This window comes from Miniopterus natalensis, chromosome 2, assembly GCF_054644295.1.
Source record: "Miniopterus natalensis isolate mMinNat1 chromosome 2, mMinNat1.hap1, whole genome shotgun sequence".
NCBI classification, from domain to species: domain Eukaryota; kingdom Metazoa; phylum Chordata; class Mammalia; order Chiroptera; family Miniopteridae; genus Miniopterus; species Miniopterus natalensis.
In genome coordinates this window covers 102846647-102868030 of record NC_142082.1, presented here as the reverse complement: position 1 = coordinate 102868030, position 21384 = coordinate 102846647, and the positions used below count along the sequence as shown (strand labels likewise).

Sequence of the window (21384 nt, the reverse complement as noted above, 5' to 3'; positions counted from 1 at the left end):
TGAATCAGCAGCTTTGTAATAAGAGCTGCAGAGCATCGCAAATCCTGGAATGATAATTCTGCCTGGTTTGTGTGAGTTGCCCGACTGGTGCTTCTGCCTTTATTTCACTGTTCATATCTTACTGTGCTTGGAACAAGGACCTCTTTCTGTTTTGTGATCATGGAAATATTCTTTATGTGCTTACTGTGTTTGTAGCATGTAGTTCCTAGAAGGTGGGTGCATTTCCCAGCTTGCACTGTGTGGCAACGAAATGAACACTTATTAACAAATTTGAAAATGAAGATCACATTAGAATTTTTCCTTCACAGGTGTGTCCTATAAGAAGGAGCTTTGTATACAAGGGCCAGCGTAGCATTTACTTGTCCTGAATTTTGACATATTTTGTTTTTAAAGTCCTTTGTAAAAATTTTGTAACTGTATTTTCCTGTCTTTTAGAATTGACATCTGTAACTGATGGTAGTATTTTTCTTTGTACTTATAGTACGGCCAAGTACAGCGTGCTGACATTTCTACCTCGATTCTTATATGAGCAGATTAGAAGAGCTGCTAATGCCTTCTTCCTCTTCATTGCCTTATTACAGGTAATGTTTCTTTGAGATCTGTTTAAAATTCATAACCTTGATGAGGCTCATAACCAAAATGAGATTTTGCTGAAAGGTCACTTACCTGAACAAGTGTCATAATACTTCAGTGTGATTTGCTTTCCTCACCCAGTCATTGTTTGCATGAACAAACATGATCTTGCATGAACGGACATGATCTGGCTTGAAGGCGGGCTTCTCTAAGTATGCCTTAAGTTGCAATTACTAAAAGAGACATTGAAAAATGGCCTGAGGGTCTTACTGTTAACTCTTTTTCTAGTCTACATCTGGCAGTGTTAGATAAAATTTAAAAAATATGGAACACACTTAGCTAGCTTTAAAAATAACGTAATTATTGTGGCGTAGCGGAAATGGAAAAGAACCACAGAAGAGTGAGTGGTGAGCGTCATTTTTTTTCACAGAGGATTTTAATTTGTTAACTTCTCTCTCTTGGTCTTCTGTCCTGCAGCAAATCCCAGATGTATCTCCCACAGGAAGATACACCACCCTGGTGCCACTGATCATTATTTTAACAATTGCAGGCATCAAAGAGATTGTAGAAGATTATGTAAGTTTTTGCTTTTGGATAATAAAAACCTTGTATTGAATATAGCATAACTCACTTGTTGCTTTGGGTTTTCTGTTTAGTATTGGTCTGCAACTTAACTAGCCTCTCAGGGTCCATTTTGGCATTTTTTTGGTGGGAACGTGTACATACAGTGTCCTCAATATCTGTACAACGACACAGTAGTAGTTCAAACTAGGTTTTCTAATATTAGTTCCCTGGATCCCCTCTGGTTTTGACACCGACGTTCCCACATCCTCCTGTAGAGCTTGCTAATTGGGTGGCAAACGAAGGACGGCATTGCCCCCAGCATAGCAGCATTGTGCTTGCTGCGCCTGAGGTATTTTTGCAAGAACCTTCTCCCTCCTCATACTAATCTCGATGTATCTCCGAGTTCATTGGCTCCAGCCCTATTCGTACCCTCTCCATCCCCTTTTCTAGCTCTGTGCTCTTTCTCTCCCCCACCCTGTGCTTGCAGTCTCTAGCACATCTTTTTTCCTAAGAATAGGTAAATGAATAAATGTAACACAAATCAAAGCAAAGCCACTTTGCCCCAGAAAGATTTTTAATCAATAAAATGAATTCAGTTGTCGTGGTGTTTAGAATACTGAAGAATTCCTTCAGTCTGATGTAAAACAAAGGAGTGAGAAGTTTCATATTTCGAGGGGCCTGTTCACTGTTAGAACCAAAATATGATCATTTAAACCAGAGGAGACGACGTATCTGCATTTACTGCTCGTGTCTGCTGACTTAGCGACGGAGCGGGCGGTGCGGGTGCAAAGCCTTGGACTGGATTGTGGAGCATTCGTGTTGGAGGCAGTTGTTTCCTTGCCCCCCACCCCCATCCTCATTGTTTGTTGTTTCAGTTATTCATTTGGAGCTTTTGGACCTAAGAACTTTTTTTCTTTCTGTAACAGAAGCGACATAAAGCAGACAATGCAGTTAACAAAAAGAAAACCATAGGTAAGATACCAGGCTGATCACTTTTTCCACTAGAAACCTGAGAATAAGGCCTGGATTTAAGGAATTCTAGATAAGTAGTTAATGGTATTAAGATAAGTTGGGGGAGATGACCTAGAAATACTTTAAAGAAATAGCAAATGATAAACAAACACAATAAAATGTGAGTCCTGGAGATTAAGATTTGAATAGGACTTGTGTATTTTAGAATTTTAGAAAAGGTGATAATTTTCAGGAGCTAGGCATATTTTATATAAAAAAAGTCCAAGTATTCATATCCTTGGTTTATAGCTGCTCCCTACCGCTCTCTGTCTACTTTTTATTGTACTGACCCCTAGGACATTAGCTCTGCCGTTGTGAGGGTTTTTTGTTTTGTTTTGTTTTTGGTAAATTTTGTAACAGCAGGGTGATTTTTTTTCTTCCGGGCTAAATATGAATAGATTTAACTTATATTCACACATTTATATTTATGGGCATGCATTAATGTATAAATGGCACATAAGTACATAGATTAGGGCTCCATTTGGGGGAGTGGTGGTGTTATTCCTGTATGTCTAAGGGTATGGTATATTGGAATTAATAAGTGGAATTTAAAAAGGGGCCTTTTGAATTTTAGAAAGCTGATTTTGATTATCAATATTAACTGATACATTTATGCATGTTTTTTTTTCTTTTTCAGTGTTAAGAAATGGTATGTGGCATACCATTATATGGAAAGAGGTAAAAAACATTTTTAAAGATATGCCAGAAAGTATGGGTTTGGAGACCTGTAATTAATTGAATTAATTGCTAGTATTAATTACAGTATAAAGTTTATGTTAAGACATAGGTCATCTCCACTTAGTGTAAGTTTTATGTTGTGGAGTTTCCCCACGAGGTTTACTTAGAACTGACACATTTGCTGTGTTCCCAGCATCTTCTAGAAGTGCTCACTGCGTCAGTTCAGAGCTGTGAAATTCATCGCCCTGTTGGATATCTCTAAAATCTCAAAGCATTTTCTAGTTTCTAGATCCAATTCAAGAAACATTTTTCCTGGTCTTCTGTTCTCCTAACCTCAGTTCAATGTTTTAAAGATTTTCTAACGTTTGAGATTCAACAAGTGGTGGGATAGGGGTTGGAAATCATTTGTTTCGATGCCAAGGCAGGGCGGTTGGGTACAGCCAGTAGTTGCCGCTCTTAACTTTAGAGTAGCTAGAAGGGCTTGCCGCCACATCCCTGGAGGTATGAGGTCTGCAGGGCTTGGGAATAGTGTGGTGTGGTTTTTTTTTGTTTTTGGTTGTTCATGTTGATGAATAGAAAATTCAGAAGAAATATGCTGTGCCATCTCGGTTTCTTGTGTCTGATAAAATTAGCTTTTTAAGTGAGTCTCTGTTTTAGCTGGACCTTCTTAAAAGTCACAGATGTTTTGGAGGATGACTCATTACTCCAGAATTCAAAGCTGATTAACATGATTTCAAAAGAAGATCACCTTTTAGAAGATTACCTTACAATAGTTTCTCTTGCTCAATGTTTAGTAAACAATGTTTAAAAATGCCTCTCTGATCTTTTAATCTGCAAAATGCCTGTGACATGTTAACTGCAGCCTTCATTTTAGTTGTCGTTTAGTTTTTACTTTGTTATAGGAGCCCCTTTATAGTGTTTTGTGATAATACCTTCACCTTCGTAATAATGCAGAGGTCCTGTACTGCAGGCATTAACTGACCTCTCTGTCATTTGGAAGCGTGCTGGTTCTTGGTCAAGTGGTTGGAAACTCAGCGGCACAGAGGGTGGAGATGCTAGCAGTGCTATAGAAGGCGAGGATCCCCAGGCACTTAGGAGCGGCTGGCTTGTTTCTCTAGGGCTCCTATCTCTAGCCCCTTCCCAGAAAGGCGCTAACACTGGCTGGGGTGGAGAATGATGTGGATCTGGGATGTTGACGCCTCTTTAAACAGCAGAAAATGGAGTGATGATCTCAGAATTCTGGGCCCAGGAATTGATGTCCTTGCAAACTCCGAAAGCTCATCACTGTTTCCCACACACATTTGGAGGAAAAATAAACTGAAACGAAACACTTGTTATATGATTTGCCACAGGCTATTTTATTCCAATTAAAAATGCGTTGTGTTTGTTTATTTAAATGGAGCTCTCAGCATGTACCAGAGACTGAAGGCATTGGGGATACAAGTGAATATAATGGTTGGCCCTGCTCTCCAAGAGTTTTCTCCAGTGGCTGCCAGACTTCAGTGGGCATCCCAGTCACCTGGAGGGCAGCTACAACACAGAGTGCTGGGCCCCACTCTCAGAAATTCTGATTCGGTAGTTCCGGGGCGGGGGGCCCTAGAATCAGCAGGAAGTTCCCAGGTGAGGCTGGTGCTGCTGGCCTGGGGGCCACACTGCGAAACCACTGGGGCGGGGGAGTGACAGGCAGCTGCACGGCGTGCGGTGCTGACGCTGAGCTCTGTGGGGCGTGTTGTAGGTTCTCTGGGACACCTGGGAGGGTCAGGAGGGGCTTCCACCATGAGATGCTCACCTGCCCTCTTGAAGGATGAGCAGGAGGTAACCAATTTAAGTCGGAGGGCACGGGGTGGAGCTCTGAGGTGCCTGGGAAAGCCAGGCGCATCTGCAGAACAGCTCAGGTTAGGATGAGAGTATGGAGAGGACAGGTGACGAGAGGGCAGTGGTGACAGGTGGGAGACATGCAGGCCCGGTGGAATTGGCTAGCTTTAAGCTTCCCAAAGCAATAACCATTCATCGGACTGCCAGAGCTCAAGTCAGCGAGCCCCAGGCTGTAGCTGAACAGTTGATAAATGCTGAGGGTCAGCTGGGAGGTGGATCTCCACCACTTCGGTTGACTCTGAGAAGACTTTTGGGCATATTCTTCAAGTTAAGAGACTTGAGAAATCCCCCGAGGCTACAGTGAATTCAGGGATCTGGGTAGGGAGGCGTCTCTTTTCATCTTAAGAATTCTCTAGGTAGTTTAACACACTGAAGGGATAACCAGGCATAAGAACACCAAATGGAAAGTCATTTCAAAGTTCCAATTAAGTAGTTTCTCATGTACATGCAACTTCTTAGTACTTTGTTAATGGGAGATAATTGTTTCTTTATTTCAATAATAAAGATAGGAGAAAGCCATAATTTTCCTTGTCCTCCCACTTTGAATTAAAATAATATCCACCACCTTTTTTCTTTTGAAAACATGACTAATTTTTCTTTCTAGTTTTTAAAACTAATTGCACCTTCTGATTTTTTCTATGTAATTAAACTATTCACATAAAATATTTTTATGCTTAAAAAACATTTTCAGTTTTCATAAGTATTTCTTGCTTTTGTGCTGATGCTGTTAAAATGACTCTGTAGCATTTATTCTTTGACTTCTCTTTATTATGGAAGAAACTTTAATTATATGGCTTCCTTTTGCCTTAAAAGTGAGTACTAACTTCAAATGTACAGTGGCTCCGGAGTTTAATTTCTACCGCCCTTCCCTGTGCTGAGCCTGACTGCTTCGACTCCCCCATACACTTTGATAAGCACTTCAGACACTCCTGGGACGCCTCTCACTAAACCCTCCCCTTTCATTATAGAAAATTAAATGTGGGCCCTGCCAGGGCCGTTCTCCCAGCTGGCAAGATCCAGTAGTTTTCCCACAAGGTATCACATTGTGTGATGTTCTTCGTTTCTAAGAGAATAGTAACATGGGTTAGAATAACACACAGAAAACCTAGTGCCATTTTGAGTTTTGAATTGTTGGTGTGCTAGGAATGACCTTTCTTGTGGTGTCAGAGGATTCTGCCATCCTTTACTGTCACCAGAGCCCACCCACCCACTCCTACCTGTGCCTGCTGCAGGCCAGGTGCTTGCATTAACTTCCTTAATCACTGCATCAACCCTACAAAGCCTGGTGGTTTTCCCCTATTTCATAAATGAGGACATGGGATTTCAGATTGGTGAAGAGCTTGTCAGGATCCCAGAGCTAGTGTATCTGTGCAGCTGGGATTTGAGCCTAGGCCTGCCTGACTTGAAAGCCCACGTTCTATCCAGCCAGGTGCATATGTGGTGGTGTTCAAAGGATTGTAGACCCTTGGCCATGGTGCTCATTTTCTGCAGACTAGGGCCTGTTTCCTTGGCTTGGGGTCTTCTGTCCAGTGGAGTCTGTTTTCCAAGGTGGCCTCTGACTTTGGCCATGATTGTTTTCCTGGAAATTTCTTGAGGATATACAAATCTGTTTTATGTGGCATGTCCCTAGGGGACCTTTTAGATGGACTGTTCATGGGTGAATTTAGGATTGCCTTTTAATCAGACCACTGGCCAGATTGTTCAGATTTGAATCTTGGTTGTGTGATCTTGATCAAGTTATTTCACTCTGAGCCTCAGTTTTCCCGTTTGTAAACGGAGAACGTTACATGTGTTAACTTATTTGATCCTCACCATAACCCCGTGAAATAAGTGCTGTTGATGTCATTATATAGATGAGAAAACTGAGGCACACAGACTTTACAGGACTAGTTCAAGATTACACAGAGCTGGCAAGAAGTCCATACAGCTGGGGCACTTGAATTCAGAGCTGTGCACTTGACCAGTCTCCCTGACTGCATACAGCTGTGGGATTTATAAGTGGATGAACAATTGTAAGGAAATGAGACCTTGACAGTTCTGACTCATCTTTCTCCCCCTTCCCTTTCTTTTTTTTTTCTTTTCATTCAGCATCATTACAAAGCAGCAGTAGTACCATTTGTCTGTATTTGAAAGATTTTCTTTTTGTTCTTGTCAAGGAAAAGAATTTGGGTTTCTCCATCTTAAACTTCATGGCATAGTTATATAGTAATTTTTCCTTCAAATATTTAACCACCTTTATCACCATTTGTGCTTTCTTTTCTTTCATGCTTCTCTGTCCTTGTCCCTGGTTTTCTAGGTGACGGTGGGAGACATTGTGAAGGTCGTCAATGGGCAGTATCTCCCAGCAGACATGATCCTGCTCTCCTCCAGGTCAGGTGTGCTAGAGTGGGCACAGTTTTTGAAATAAATGTTAAGAACAGTGAAATATTAAATGGTGATTGCTGACATCTTGATCTACTTTTCCCCTTCCACCCAGAGTCACCAGCCTTCTCTCTGAACTATTCTTCCATTACCTGTCATTCGCTCTTTCCTGCCTTAATCCTAAATTTTCTTTCTCTTCATTCCTTTGTCCTTCCAAGAGTGGTGCAGTGATTCCTCCAGTAACCTCCGGATGGCAGCCTGTCCGAGACTTCACACCCAGTCTCCTGATGGGGCCAGCCCACAGTCTCTCCTGCAGAACCCAGTGCCTGCTTTAAGTGAAACCTCGGTTCTCAAACTTAATTCGCTCCACAAGGCTGTTCGAGAAGCAATTTGTTCAAAAACCATTTCATTTTTTCCCATTAGAAATAATGTAAATTGAATTAATCCATTGTAGACCCCCAAAAGAAAAGAAACATGAAATTATTCACAGCACAATTTCCTGAGGTGCTGACAACTCTAGGTTTAATGGTAAACTGACTCATACATTCTCTCCTTTGATGGTTACCTGACAAATGTGTGACCAATCAGGTACCAGCATGAAAGGGTTGTCAGGTCGAGAACCAAAGTTTTGTTTCACAACTGAGACGCTTTTCTGAGAACAACTCGGTTGAGAACCGAATTGTCCCAGATGGGAGATGTTCGAGAACCAAGGTTTGACTGTACTAGCTATTCAGAGAGCTGCAGGCATTTTCTCAGCGTAGACATGACCTGCACATGGTGTTTCCTCCTCATTTGTCCACATTTTGCTCCCTTTCTGCCCAAGTATCATTGCCATGCTTTCTAGGCAATTTTGTACTAGGCCGGTATCATCACTAAGTGGCATAAATAATGGACAACACAGTCCTTGACTTTTCTTTGGCTTGACACATAAGATTGTATGTCAAAGGACGGCCAAAATTAGAATAAGATTAAACTTCTTCTCTTGAGTTCAAGATTAAAGGATATGATATTAAGACTAAAACTTCCTGTATTCCTGTTGGGAATCATAGATGCTCACACAGTTTGCATTTTCTTTGGCTGCAGACAGTGTTTCTTTTATTGGATTTGATCACACATAAGATTTTAAGCCTTAACATGAATTTTCTGTGTGAGATTGAAGGTTTAAAACTAGACCCTCTGGGTTAAAGACCATGTACATGGGGCAGCATTCATGTTTGATCCTATTAATTGATTACAAAAAAAACACTCAGTAAGATGTGCATCACTTGGTGGTTTGGGGTCAGAGTTTTGGCTGTGGAATATGGTTGGAATATGAGATTGTTTCTCTGAGCTGACATCGTGATTTCAGGTGGTCATTAGTGTTGGAGCCTGTACTGCGTGCCAAGCGGCCTGCTGAGTACATTGTTCCATTTAATCTTCCCAACAACCCGTGATTTCCTTACTTTATACAGAGAAAGCAGAGAGGCAGAGAGACTGAAGAACTTGCTGAAGCCATGTAGCTGGTAGAGGTAGTGCCAGGAGATTTTAACTCAGCTGGTGGGTGGCAGAGTCCATTCTCTTAGCTACCTAAACCTGAAGATTGGAAGTAGTAGTGTCTGCTCTGTTTAATTTTATTCTTTGAGTTTTCTGTCCTTAAAATTAGGTGTTTTAATTAAAAAGTTGCCTGTGGATAGAGTTAAAGGTACAGGGCAGTAAAGACTTGGCAAGCCTGTGCCTTGGTTCCTGAACTCCCCCGGGCTGTAATTTTCTTCAGAAGATGGGTTTGTATTGACTGTTCCAGGGAGGTGCTTTTGGTCAGGAGGAGCAGGCCAGGTCTCAGACTTTAAAGGTCACTCATATCCATTGGTTGGGCCTTAGCTGGAACATCATGTGTTTGCCCTAACCTGCCCCTCCCTTTCTCATTTATCTTCAGCTTTTTCTGTTACTTGAGGTTAAGCAGCCATTATGTGGGGCCCATAGGGCAGATCATTTGTATAGGTATTGAGCCCCAAAGATGAGTGTTTGTCTTTCTACTTAACTCCTGCTACTAATGTGGTTGTTTATGCAGTTGACCCTTCGACAACACAGGTTTGAAGTGTGTGGCTCCATTTATATGTGAATATTTTTCAATAGATACCTGTTCTGTTTTCCATCTGTGGTTGGGAGTCTGGGGATGCAGAGGGCCAACTGTATGCATTGATCTACGGTCATTTTATAATTTAAGTTTAGATTTTAGACTGCACAGCGAGAGTAGGTGTTGGCGCCCCTAACTCCTCGAGTTGGTCAAAGGTCAACTGTAACACTATTTTGAAGGGCTGGTCAGCAGACATAGCTTCCATAGTAGAATCTTTATGAGCTGTGGATTTGTGGAGGGGACCTTACTAAACTTTGACTTTTTTTCTCTCTCCCTAGTGAACCTCAGGCAATGTGTTACATTGAAACAGCTAATCTAGACGGGGAGACAAACCTTAAACTACGTCAGGTAAAGTTACCTTTTATAACTTGTGTTGTTATGGAGGCCCAGATTGCAAATCTGGTCCCCACATGTACCAGTCAGTGCTTTTTCTAGAGGGAAAAAAAGTGTTCTGCCGCAAACGGTTATGCCTTCATCCTAATGGAAGCTATGGGGAGAACATGTCCTTTATTATGAAGGGAACTCCTTAAGCGTGATGGTAGAGCTAAAAAAGGTGGGCTTTATCGAAGTATGGGTTAGGAGGGGTATCATGTCTTAACTTAGATCTCACTGCGCTCTCTGCCCGTTAGTGCCGGTGGGAAGAGAGCCTCTGTTGGGTCGAGCTGCGTGGTGAACAGGCGGCCCTGGCAGGGAGAGCTGAATGAAGTTAGACAAACAACGGGTACCTTCCTTCCCATTGTTTTAATTGAGATTCTGATTCTAGAGAGTGGTATATTAGACACAAAATCTCCATTCTTTAAATAAAGCTGTTCTTACCATATTTTTAAATTCTAGAATGAGGAATAGTCTTTAATAGAATAAGCATTTGAAGCATTTGACACTTAAATTTTACGCTGCATAAAGCTGAATTTAATAATTCTGTCCACATAGCTTTCTTTTCTACCTCACATATTTGATTTAGACTCTTTTTCTGTTTAAGGAAGAGTTACTGCGTCTCGATCTCATACTGTATTAAAGGGATGCTTTATTCTGTGTTTATGACCAGTGTTAGAGTACAGCTAATAAATACGCTTTTCTGGAAGGTGTTGGAGTATGTGAATTGCTGCTAAACATGGATGTTTCCAGCACAGTGGTGGAATCTTAATTTTCTGCTTCCTTGGATTCTTTTGAAACTTTTACATTAGGTCACTATCTGTAAAAAAAAAGCTGCCTGTAACGTTGATCTTGTGGGCTGATAGTTTGGTTTCTTAGCTTCCTCAAATTTTTCCATTTTAGAAGATTCATCATTGCATTTAGATTATCAGTGAGGATGTGGAATGTCATCCCTGAACCTGGAAGATTATAACCAATTTTCTCTTTTGAAATTTTAGGGTTTGAGTCACACCACTGATATGCAAACAAGGGAAGTATTGATGAAGTTGTCTGGAACTGTAGAATGTGAAGGGCCCAACCGCCACCTCTATGACTTCACTGGAAACTTGAACTTAGATGGGAAAAGGTATCATTTTCCCTTTTCTTAGTGTTTTTTGCTTTGTTTTGTTTTTTAAAATGAGACTAAGAAATACTGGAGCTTTGGAAAATATTAGTTTGCTTTCTGGCTTCATAATATTTCAAAACTGAGATTTCTTCCTTTTTAGCTTAGATGTGAAAGACTGAGCTTTTTTTGAAACACTGTTTTAATCAATTTAAACCATCCCTTAAATTTAAGGAAAGAACTGATTTTTGTTAAGAGAAAACAGCCAGAGGGTCTGAAATGAGGCCCAGAGCACTGGCCTGTTCTTTCTGTGTGTATTACCTGCCAGGGAGGAGAGATGGTTTTGGCTGCATAAAATTATCCAGAAAAGCAGAAGGGAGGTGTCTGAGTACATAAAAGCTAATATTTAGAGAAGATTTTTTTTTTGCTAGCATTCTTTTAAGTAGCATTTGTTTTTTGAAAGTTAAATGAAAGGAACAACAATCAGCCTTCCTTTAAAATATTCCCTGCCCTGTTGTCTATATTCTGTTGTCTTTTGTCCTCTTGGCCTTGTTTCATTGTTGGAGAGTCATTTTTGTCAGTATGTTGGGGTGCAGTTTCTACTTCTGCCCATCTTTAATCTGCATGCTTCTTATCAATACTTCCCATCATATATTTTGAAGAGACCCATAGAGAACACCTGATCATGATAATCAACCCAAAATGGCCATGACAATTACATGCACCTGCTTTCTGGGCTTTCATTTCGTGTGCAGAGCCATTTCATAGGCTCCCATTTTGAATTTCTAAATTACCACTCAGCCTTTTACCTAATCAATAAGTCATTCTTGACAAATTTGATATTATAGCTTTCTTTTTCTTAAATAGACTATAAAATAAACTGGGTTTCCCAAATGAATAAACTTCTCATTATTTTAGCAATTTCTTATCTTTTTGTTGTTGTTGAGTTTCATAACAGGGTTATAAGAGATAAAATTCCTTCTAACATTTTATAGGAAAAACAAAAAAAAAATTTTGTGGTGATTAATGGATAAGAGAGACCTTACTTGTGGGGCTTTTTTTTTTTTTTTTTTCTTTTCTTCTGTAGATTAAGCCAGTGGTAACCTTTATTGCCCCTGTTTCTTAGTGAAATAGTTCAAATTTGAGTAAAGGAAACATTTGATTGATTGTGGGTTCATGTTTAAGGGGAAAGCTCATGCTCATTTGTCAGATTATCAATGAATATAAATGTTGTTTCTTATTTTTAGCCCTGTTCCCCTTGGGCCTGACCAGATCTTATTAAGAGGTACACAGCTTAGAAACACTCAGTGGGTCTTTGGCATAGTTGTTTACACTGGACACGACACCAAACTCATGCAGGTAAAACATTTCTGTGCTGAAAAACAATGCTGATTTTAGTCTTTCTTTCTTTCTTTTTTTTAATCTGTTTTTATGGTGTAGAGAGTAGAAATGCAGATGTTGTATTTAGGAAGCTCAAGTTTGTGAACTTAAATTTGGAAAGGAAGTGCCTTTATTTTGGTTCTTTAGGTCGTTTCTCATAGATTTCTGTTATTATATCAGATATTTGTCACCTCCTGCTTGAAATATCAATGGTCTTGTTTTCCGGATTTAAGGGGACAATCAGTTCTAACATTTCATCTTCTGGACTTAATGCGGGGACTTGTTCTTTTCTTATTTCTCTCACTACTTCTGCTCCTCACCTCCATTAATTAGGATTGTACAGTAAATTGTCTTATTTAACTGAATTCTAGATAATTTAAAATCAGTTATTTTTGAACTAATGTTTATTCTTCATATACCAAAAAATTAATGAAAATGATTTTGCTCTTTCTCTCTGTTAATATTTTTTAAATTATTAGTTGTGAATTTGCAGACCACATTTATATGATGGCATATTTTGCTAGACTACTTTGAAATTCTGCATAAATCAGTGTCCCTATGTGTCATTATATTTCTTTGGTATCACGTGGCATCTTATTTTACTAATGGTCGCTATTAAAGAGAATTGGCTTTTCAGCTTGTCTGCCCTTTTGTTGTACCTTCTAAAGCACATATTTGACTATATTTCCTAACTAAAAAATGTTTAGTGACCACTGTGCACATGTCTTGTGCCAGGCTGTAAGGATACAGCAGTGGAAGGCCCAAACTTACCCTCCGGAGCCACATACACTGAGGAGTAATAGGGAATTATGAAGTAGAGAGGGCACTGTTGTAATATGTACCATTACAGAGCACTGTGGGTGCATATAGAAGGGTCAGCTAACCCAGGTTTGGGGACATCAGTTGGCGAATGGAGCACATTTTAGATGTAGAGTTGGAGACGGGAGGCTATTGTGTTGGTTTACTCTTTGAGGTCAGATGATATAGGAGAGAGTTAAACACTTGTTAGAACAGATGAAATGCTAGGCCCAGTGTCCACACCAGCTGGGTAAGGTAGTTGAGACAGAGGAGGGGGATGGGAGGGTTAGAAGGGTGAACCTGAAGAAGACTGTTGGAGTTGCTCAGTGACAGCTGATCGGTGTATAGGGTGCTTGTCTTTGAGTTTCTAGGGCGGAGGGTTTATAGAGTGGGGAGATCTGGGAGTGATCCATGGGAGTAGAAGCTAAAGGTAGAGCTGCTGGAGGCCATTTGATGTTGAGAAGTAAAGGACTGAGAGACTATAGCGTTTGATAGGTCGATCCTGTGATTTTGAAGATTGGATCTTGGCAAGACTGGGGTGGATATGGATGCCATAAGCCAGTTGCTCAAGTGTTCAGGGAGTGAAGGTGTGACTGAGAGGTGGGAAGACTTGCTGAGGGAAGAGGCAGAAGGCAGTGTCCCCAAATGACTTGAATTTTACAAGTGGGTTTGTCACATGACTTTCGAAGGATGAAGTGTCAGAAGTATAACTGGGTCCCACGTATACATTCTGTAATATTATCTCAGAATCCAGGGGATGCGCGTCTTTCCTGGAGCACCCTCTGCTTGAGCACCTTCAGGGAAGGCATGTCCTCAGCTGGGCAGGGCAAGGGGCAGGAGGACAGCTTCTGAAGGAGGGTGAAGACAAAGAGAAGTGTTGGTCCTGGAACGGTAGGGCCCCCAGTGCGGAGGAATGGCTACAGAGGGAGTGTGTGGGAGTAGGGCACCTGTGGCAGCTAAAAAGGGAATAGTTGGTGAATGCTGAGAGGCAGCTCTTGGATGAAGATTATTCAGTATATCTGACATGTGCCTGATCCTTGCTTCCTGCTGGGTCCTTGCCCACTCACAAGGGCACTTTAGAAATTTTAAGTTTGGTGGTTCTGAGCAGCCTGTATGCGAAGACTATCTTGATAAATAGTGCTCTGCTACCTATTATGTGTTTTCTAACTTCCCCAGCCCAGTGCTGGCTTCCACTGTCCGATGCTTTCAGAGCTCCACTTCTGTTTTTTATGAAGTAACAAAGAGATTACAAGGAGTTAGCTCAAATTTGGGCAGGGCCCCAAGTCTAGTTTTTAGATTGTACATGTTACAAATTTAGCCTTTCTTCCGGATCCCTGGTACACTGGTGGTTTTCTCAGGGTATAATACTGTTTATCCAGATCATATATTGGTAACAGCGTTGTGGCTAAGGTGCATGAGATAATTAAGTTACACTTAAAATGATCCCATTGTCTCTTCAGTGGGCAGAGTGTGTGCAGAGTTACCTTATAAATCTGCTTCCCATGAGTGTGATGGCCCTTTTCCTTGCACCTAGATGTGATAAACCTCTTTGCAAGGCTTATTACACGTCAACTCTTTGTTTGAGTACAGGATAATGGAAAGCCCCAGAAGTGTCTGTGCTAGAGTTTGCTGTGCCTTTAGGGCTGGAACAACAAGCAAAAATGATGAGCTTTCACAGGGAACATAGTATGAGACACACAGCTGGAAGCCATCCTGTTTGGGAAATAACATTTTTGTCTGTACTTGTGCTGCTTGACCACAGAGAGGAAACACGGTTGCTTTAGGGCTCTTTTACTTTGTTCTTGTGTTTCAAGCTCTCACCTCAATGCCTTCAAAGTTCCCTTGCTTCATGTTCAGTGTAGTTTCATGTAGAAATACTTCAGTGTCTATTGTTTCTGTTGGTTGATTGAATGGGAAGGAGAGAGATGATCACAGTGATTACAGCAAATACTTAGTGCCCCATGTACTGTTCCAAGCAATTTGCATATATTAACTCATTTATTCCTCACAGCGGCTCTGTTTTTTAGATGAGGACACCTGAGGCACAGAATGTGTTACCAAAGTTACACACCCAGTAAGAGAGAGAGCTGGGATTCAAACCTCAGAAGTCTGGTTCCTGAGTCCATGTTCTAACTAGTATTCTACTGGCTGCTTTCTTAAGAGGAAATGAAATGTGTCAAATTCAGGTCAGATGTAAGCTTTTACAGAATCTAACATTTGGCCTGTTTCTATTAAGAACTCCATTACTCAGAAGTAGCAGTACTTTCTAAGAATTTTACAGAACTTATAATGCTAGTCAGAGTTATAATGCTAGTTATAAGCTCATCCTTGTCAGTGGACATGGTCAGCAGATAGGAATGAGCAGGCACAGCTTGGCTTTCTACAGAGTGTATGTGTTGAAGCCTGTGAGTTTTGGGCTCTTGTGTTGCATGAAAGTTAACTTTTCCCAGCACTGTTAAATGGCCAGGTTTTAACCACTGGAGAAGATCAGAAATTCATAAATGAATGGAATCATAGAAAATGATGTTTATTGTACATTTTTTTCTGCCTGTGCCTCCAATGAATGTTTATTAGAAATGGTAAGATCACCTTTAGTTTTAAAAGTTTGGGATAGACAGTCTTGGAACTGGTCTCTTGACTCCTGACCTGAGGCCAGAGGTGATATGTCCTCCTCATTGATCTTTAGATGGTATTTGATTGATGATAGGTCAGCTTTTACTAATGGATTTTCACTTAGATTTCAGAGGAATTTTTTAAAAAGTCTGTAACGGGCAAATCATTTAGAGAACTAAAGTGAAAGGGAAAAGAGTATATAAAGGAAAATGCTGTCGTGCTATTAAGATACTTAATGGACTTAGCTTTTTGAAGTCGCCAGAATGACACTTCCCCAATACCCCACTTCCACAGAAAACCATGGCCGTAAGAGTAGCATTTCTGGGCTTGCTGATAGAATTCAGGTAATTTCTGAGATGTGGTGTGAGGTTTTCTATGGAACTGAGGAATTACCTTCTATTTTCATCTGTATTTTATTTTCACATGACTTTATTTGTATTCTTCTTTTCAGAGACATATTCATCCTAGCTCTGTTAATGTGCAGATAAATTGAGGATAGTGGAGAGTGCTGACTTATGTTTGGCACAAGGCACCATTTGTATGGCCTTTTAGTGCCATATAAGCTCTCAAATCACCTGATTTTTGCAAATCAGTGCTCCCTCTAAAGAGACAGACTCATGACTCATGGAAGGAGACCTGTAGATTGCAGCTCTTGTGCCCATCTACCCCATCCATTTCTGGTTTTCTAATTTAATCTAGGCTCTGCTTACCTCACTCCAGGAGTGGGCTGTTACCATCTGTTGTACTACTGTATTAGTCTCCTATTGCTGCTGGAACAAATTATACAGATTTAGACTTAAAACAGCACAGAGTTGTTATGTTACAGTTCTGCAGGTTGGAAGTCTGATATCGAGTGTCTGTAGGCAGCATTCCTTCCTATAGATTACTCGGAAAGGCTTGAGAGAAGAATCTTCCTTGCCTTTTCTGGCCTTTTAGAAGCTGCTCGAGTTCCTTGGCTCATGATCCCCTTCTTTCAGCTTCAAAGCCAACAATGTTGCGTCTCTGTGACCATTCTTCTACAGTCACATCTCCTGATCAAGGACGTCTGTGATTAAATTGGGTCCATTTGGATAATCCAAGATTATCTCCCCAAATCAAGGTCCTTAATTTAATCACACCCGCAAAGTCCCTTTTACCATATCCAGTAACATATTCATAGGGTCCAGTTATTAGGATACATATATCATTGGGGGCGTCATTTTTCTGCCCATCACAGTTACTTTCAGAAAATTTTTAATAAATTGACTTCAGGTGCATAACTATCTAGTGCAAACACTTCTACTGACTTTTCCACTGCTGAGAAGATATAGTCCCAAATATTTTGCTTGATGCATAGTGGTCCTTGAATCTGGCTTTATGAATATTTTTAAATTCACTTCCCAACACTGGCCTTTATTCTAGCTGCTCTGGTTTCCCCACTAGCAGTGAAAAATCCAGCCATCCACGTTTATAGATGTTGGCTTGTCTTTGTTTTTGTTTTACCTTCCTGTTTGTATTCTGTTTATTTTATTTTATTATTTTATCTAATTAATTTAATTTTTAATTTTAATTTTAATTTTTTTATTTTATTTAAAAATTTTATTTAATTTTTATTTTGCTATTTTTTAAAAATTTTATTTATTTTATTTTATTTTTAAAATTTCTTTTTTAATCTTCACCTGAGGATATTTTTTCCATTGCTTTTCAGAGAGAGTAGAAGGGGGAGAGAGAGAGAGAGAGAACCATTGATGTGAGAGAGACATATCCATTGATTGCCTCCTGCCCGTGCCTGACTGGGGCCGGGGATGGAGCCTGCAACCGAGGTACATGCCCTTGGCTGGAATTGAATCCGGGACCCTTCAGTCCAAGGGCTAATACTCTAACCACTGAGCAAACCAGCTAGGGCTATATTCTTTTTATGATTCAGAACTTTATGCAGATTTCTTCTGGCTACTAGAGCTTTCGTGACATCTCTGCTTGTTTCTTGTTCAGTTTTGCAGATGTACTATTTTTTCACCCATTTATTTTGACACCTATTGATGTTCTATTTTTATTATTGGTGTATGTGTTTATATGTCTTTTTTTCTCAATTGAATGTGTACTTTCAAAATTTATCTTTGTATATTCATTGTAGAGCTATGTTATTATTTTGAAGATTCTCTCTAGATTTTTACAGTATAGAATCTTTAAGTTTCTCTAGAATTTGCAGCAGTCTGATTTCTTTTAATTGGACTTAAATGATGTAGAACCTGTTTTGTTCAAAGATAATGCAAGTAGCTGATTTAATGCTAAAATATAATCATAAGAAGTACAGGTTGAATCATGTAGAGCTGAAATGTGTTCTTTAAAATAGTAGAATGTATCTCCTGTCATCTTTATTTAAAACTAGCTGTTGATTCAGGATATGGTTCACTTTTTAATTTCATTGGTTAATTGTCGAAACTGTAGTCTTTTACTTTTTATTTGTTGAATTTGTGTGAATTACCTCTTTTTCTTCCCACTATTTGCCCTTGAGTGTTTTCCGTGACCCTTACTGATTTTAAATGCTGTTCTAACAGAATTCCACCAAAGCTCCTCTCAAGAGATCGAACGTTGAGAAAGTGACCAATGTGCAGATCCTGGTGTTGTTTGGCATCCTCTTGGTCATGGCCTTGGTGAGCTCAGCAGGGGCCCTGTACTGGAATGGGTCTCAAGGTGGAAAGAACTGGTACATCAAGAAGTTGGGTAAGTGTCGGGGTGGGTTGTTCGTTGAAGTAGGACAAAACATTTTTGGAAAATCTTTCTGAGCATGGTTTATGTGTGGTGGGTATGCCATTCTTCTCTGTCCTTTGGCTACTCTGTATAATTCCAGCCTTTCAAGGAGAATTGAAAGATTAGGAGTCATGTAATGAAGTGAAGATGGATACATTTGGGGATTATTTTATATTCAAATGATTATTTTTAACTATGTTTTTTGAATTATTTTCTTAGTGGTTGCTCTAAGGATTACAATGTATGTCTTAATTTATTAGCTTCTACTTCAGAGAAATACTAATTTAATTCTAGTATAATATAGAAAATTTCCTTTAGTATACACCTATCTCCTCCTCTGCTTTATGCTATTTTTGTCATATATTGCATCTATAAACCCAATAATAGTGTCGTAGTTATTGATTTATATAATCTTATGTCTTTTAAAGAAGCAAAAAGCAAAAATAAATAAGTGTATACAGTTGTTTTATATTAACCGACTTCATTTCTTCCTGTGGATTTGAGTTGCCAGCTTATATCATTTCTTTGCCTCATGTAGCTTTCATTGTCTCCTCCTTTGTGCTCTCATATATATTTCATCTGTAGATAAGTCCAATAATGTAATTTTATGTTTTTTTTTGCCTTTGTGTTTTTAAACCCATAAGAAAGGATAAAAACATGTAATTATATTGTCTTTTATAAGTATCTGTATAATTACTTTTACTACTGCCCTTTGTTTCTTTGTGTGAATTTAATTACTGTCTGTGTTACTTCCTTTCATCTTGGAGAATTTTCTGTAGTATTTATTATAAGGCAGTTTAAGTCGCATCAAATTTTCTCAGTTTTTATCTTGGAATGTCTTAATATCTTCTTTGTTTTTGAAGGACAGTTTTGCTAATACAGAATTCTTGTAGAATTCTTGGTTGACATTCTTTTTCTTTCAATACTTTGAATATGCCATTCCACTGCCTTCTGGCCTCCATTGTACAGATGAGAGGTTAGCTGTTAATATTACTGAGGTTTTGTTGTTGTTTTTCCCCCTCCTTGTATGTGAGTCATTTTTCTATTGCTGTTTTCAAGATTGTCTTTGATTTTCAATAATTTTGAGTTTATTCTCTTTGGAGTTTGTGAGATTTTTAGATATGTGTATCAATATTTTTCATCAAATCTGGGAAGTTTTCAGCTATTGTGTATTTAAATATTGTTTCTGCCATATTCTTAACTCCCCTCTCCTTCTGATACTTCAGTTATGTATATGTTGGTTCACTAATGCATCCTGATAGTTCTCTGAGGCTGTTAATTTTACTTTATTCCTTTTCCTTTCTGTTCTTTAGATTAGATAATCTCTATTGATTTTTATTCAAATTTGTCTATTCTCCCTTCTGCCAGCTCAGATCTACTCTTGAGCTCCATTAGTGATTCCCCCCCCCATTTCAATTATTGTACTTTTAAATTTCAGAATTTTCTTTTTTTCTTTTTAAATTTCTATCCCTTTATATACATTCTCTAATCAATCATTGTCATCAGACTTTCTTCTTTTTTTAAAATCCTCACCAGAGAATACTTCTTCCATTGCTTTTCAGAGAGGGGGCGGGGAGAGAGAAACATCAATGTGAGAGAGACACAGCAATGAGCTGCCTCCTGCACATGCCCCAACCAGGACTGGGGATTGAGCCTGCAACTGAGGCGCATGCCCCTGACCAGAAACAAACCTGGGACCCTTCAGTCTGTGGGCCGGTGCTCTAACCACTGAGCAAATTGGCTAGGGCTAGACTTTCTTTTAATTCTTTAAACAGTTTTCTTTAGTTGTTTGAATATATTTATAATAACTGCTTTGAGGTCTTTGGTCTGTTATTTGGGCCACTCTTCTCAAAGACAGTTTCTATTGTTCATCTTTATCCTGTTTTTTTGTTTGTTTGTTTTTTTTTTGGTATGCTTCATAATTTTGTTGTTGTTGAAAACTGGTTATTTTAGATAACATATTGCAGTAACTCTTACTCTGTTTTCCTTTTCCTCCTGGGACTTGTTGTTGCTGTTTTTTGTTTATTTATTTAGTGACTTGCCTGGGCTCATTCTCTGAAATCTGTTTTTTCCTGTAGTGTATGGTCTCTGATGTTACTGCTCAGTTTTAGTTCCATTATTTTATCTTTTAGTTATTCTAAAATGTATAGTTTAAGGTATATAGTTATTTTTAGGACACCTGACCCTTGAACAATGTATATAACTTGACTCCCCCAAAACTTAGTTGTCCCTCATATCCATAGAGGATTGGTTCCAGAACTCCCCACAGATACCAAAATCCATGGGTAGTTTAAGTCCCATGTATAAAATGGCATGGACCAGTACATACAGCTGACCCTTTGCATTTGAAAACTCCTAACTGCGGATTGAGAACAATATAGGCATTTGTTGGAAAAAAACCCTGCATATAAGTGGATCTGCATAGTTCAAACTCATGTTGTTCAAGGGTCAACTGTATATTCACAGAATTGTGCAACCCTCACCCCCAACTAAATCTACATTTTTATCACTTCAGAAAGAACCTCTATTCTCCTTAGTAGTCCGTACTCCTTTTTGTTTTTAGCCTGGATTCCTAGGGATCCCTACAGCTTAAACCTTTTTGTTGTTTGATCTGTGTGTGGCTTGGGGAATGCTTTTAATGTTTGGGGAATTTAAAGTCTGACCCACATTCAGTCAGGGACTTGTAGTTCACAAGTACTCTCTGGTTCCTCTTACATGTACAGCCTTGTGCATGGACATGAACTTCTGAACCACCAGGGTTGAGTGTGATCTTAGCAAGGTTTCTTTAGCCATCTTTTCCATGGATCTCCCTGTTTAATTTCTGGCAAATCTCTGTTTTGTTTGTCCCTGCTAGATTTTTGTCTTACCTGATTATTAGCCACTCGAAATTCTATTGGTTTTGACAGTGCCCGGAGCATGGCTTTTTTAATGCTCTACTTGAAATAGCATCAGCTCCTTCAGGTTGTTCTTGCCCTGACCACATGCCCCACTCCGTGGTAGCAGCCTGCACAACCGTGGGATAGATTTATGTAACTTGGATCTAGGATGGGGGAAGATGAGAGCAGCTAGTCCTCAAGACCTGCCCCACTCACCCACCCAGAACAGAACTCAGGCAACATGGGTGTTGGGCAAAGAAGGAGAAATTGCCTTTGGAATAAATGTCAAAGGCTTCCACTTACCGAGATTGAGTAGATTTTCTTGAATACATGCTTTT

At 39.5% G+C, this 21384-nt stretch overlaps 1 protein-coding gene across 1 annotated transcript in view; it reads left to right on the top strand.

Moving 5' to 3' along the window:
- The window catches only part of ATP8A2 (ATPase phospholipid transporting 8A2), a 510308-nt gene that overhangs the window by 114858 nt on the left and 374066 nt on the right, over positions 1-21384 (top strand). The window contains exons 3-11 of the mRNA XM_087814449.1: positions 482-581; positions 1051-1149; positions 2064-2109; positions 2786-2826; positions 6998-7071; positions 9454-9523; positions 10546-10673; positions 11897-12008; positions 17978-18143. Of these exons, the coding sequence (XP_087670575.1) occupies positions 482-581; positions 1051-1149; positions 2064-2109; positions 2786-2826; positions 6998-7071; positions 9454-9523; positions 10546-10673; positions 11897-12008; positions 17978-18143 (836 nt within the window). The remainder of the gene's footprint in view (positions 1-481; positions 582-1050; positions 1150-2063; positions 2110-2785; positions 2827-6997; positions 7072-9453; positions 9524-10545; positions 10674-11896; positions 12009-17977; positions 18144-21384) is intronic.